The following is a 1,073-nucleotide window of genomic DNA, read 5'->3' on the forward strand; positions in this document are numbered from 1 at the left end:
GTGTTGATGGCAGCAGCACAGCTGATATTTCTCTCCAGGATGGAGTCACAGCCAAACAGGAACAGACCAGATGAAGCTACTATGAGTAAAATTGTTTATATTGTTTTGTAGACTCAGTAGCTTCATAAGCAGAGATGCAGCGATCTGATGCCTGGATCGGTGCATCTCTTATTAGTCCAGTAGAGCAGCTGTTTGGGCAGATTAACAGGACAAAAAAAACATCCTGAATCCGTTTGGTTTGAATTTCAGAGCGTTATGGTCTGGAGACGGTTTCCCAGTGGAACTTTGAGACGTGGAACGAACCGAACAACCACGACTTTGATAACGTCTCCATGTCTGTCCAAGGTAAACCCCGCCGCAGACGGATGTGTTCATGAATTCGGTCTGGTCTCGGTCTAAGCCGCTTTCCTGCAGGGTTTCTAAATTACTACGACGCCTGCTCGGAGGGGCTGCGCGCCGCCAGCCCGCTGCTGAGGTTCGGAGGTCCTGGAGACTCCTGCCACTCCCCGCCGCGCTCCCCGTACTGCTGGGCCATGCTGCAGCACTGCTACAACGGCACCAACTACTTCACCGGAGAGACGGGCGTCCGGCTGGACTACATCGCTCTGCACAAGAAGGTGGGCTTCTCTCCCCTCAGCCAGCGCATCGTCAGAAAGGGTTCCGCTCACTTTAACTCACAGCTGAAGAAAACCCAAAGTTTGTTCTCAGAAAATAGCAAGTAAGCAATACAAAAAAGAGTTTTTAAAAGAAAGAGTCGCCTAAAACCTCCAGCCTGTGAAGCCGCTGTGAGCTGGACCTGCCTGCATACAGATAAACCATTTTAATCATTTCGTTCCTGAATTGATGAAAATGTACATAAACAATGAGTGATACCAAGTTTACTATTAGACAAAAAACAGATATATAAATATAAATATCCCATTTTCCACATGTAGAGAGTCTGCTGGGAAACATGTCAGGGTTCATAAAGGAAACAACCGACTCATGGTGCTGGTTTCAATTTTATGTGCCAGAAAAAAGACATGCAGCAGATAATATGGATGAGTTCCAATATACTAATAGATGGAAAGCCT

At 46.8% G+C, this 1,073-nt stretch overlaps 1 protein-coding gene across 1 annotated transcript in view; it reads left to right on the top strand.

Moving 5' to 3' along the window:
• idua (iduronidase, alpha-L-) overlaps positions 1-1,073 on the top strand; it is a 10,667-nt gene that overhangs the window by 2,244 nt on the left and 7,350 nt on the right. Inside the window, exons 5-6 of the mRNA XM_015374582.1 lie at positions 250-345; positions 415-647. Of these exons, the coding sequence (XP_015230068.1) occupies positions 250-345; positions 415-647 (329 nt within the window). The remainder of the gene's footprint in view (positions 1-249; positions 346-414; positions 648-1,073) is intronic.

This window comes from Cyprinodon variegatus, unplaced genomic scaffold (genome assembly GCF_000732505.1).
Source record: "Cyprinodon variegatus isolate N-32 unplaced genomic scaffold, C_variegatus-1.0 Scaffold105, whole genome shotgun sequence".
Taxonomy (NCBI): domain Eukaryota; kingdom Metazoa; phylum Chordata; class Actinopteri; order Cyprinodontiformes; family Cyprinodontidae; genus Cyprinodon; species Cyprinodon variegatus.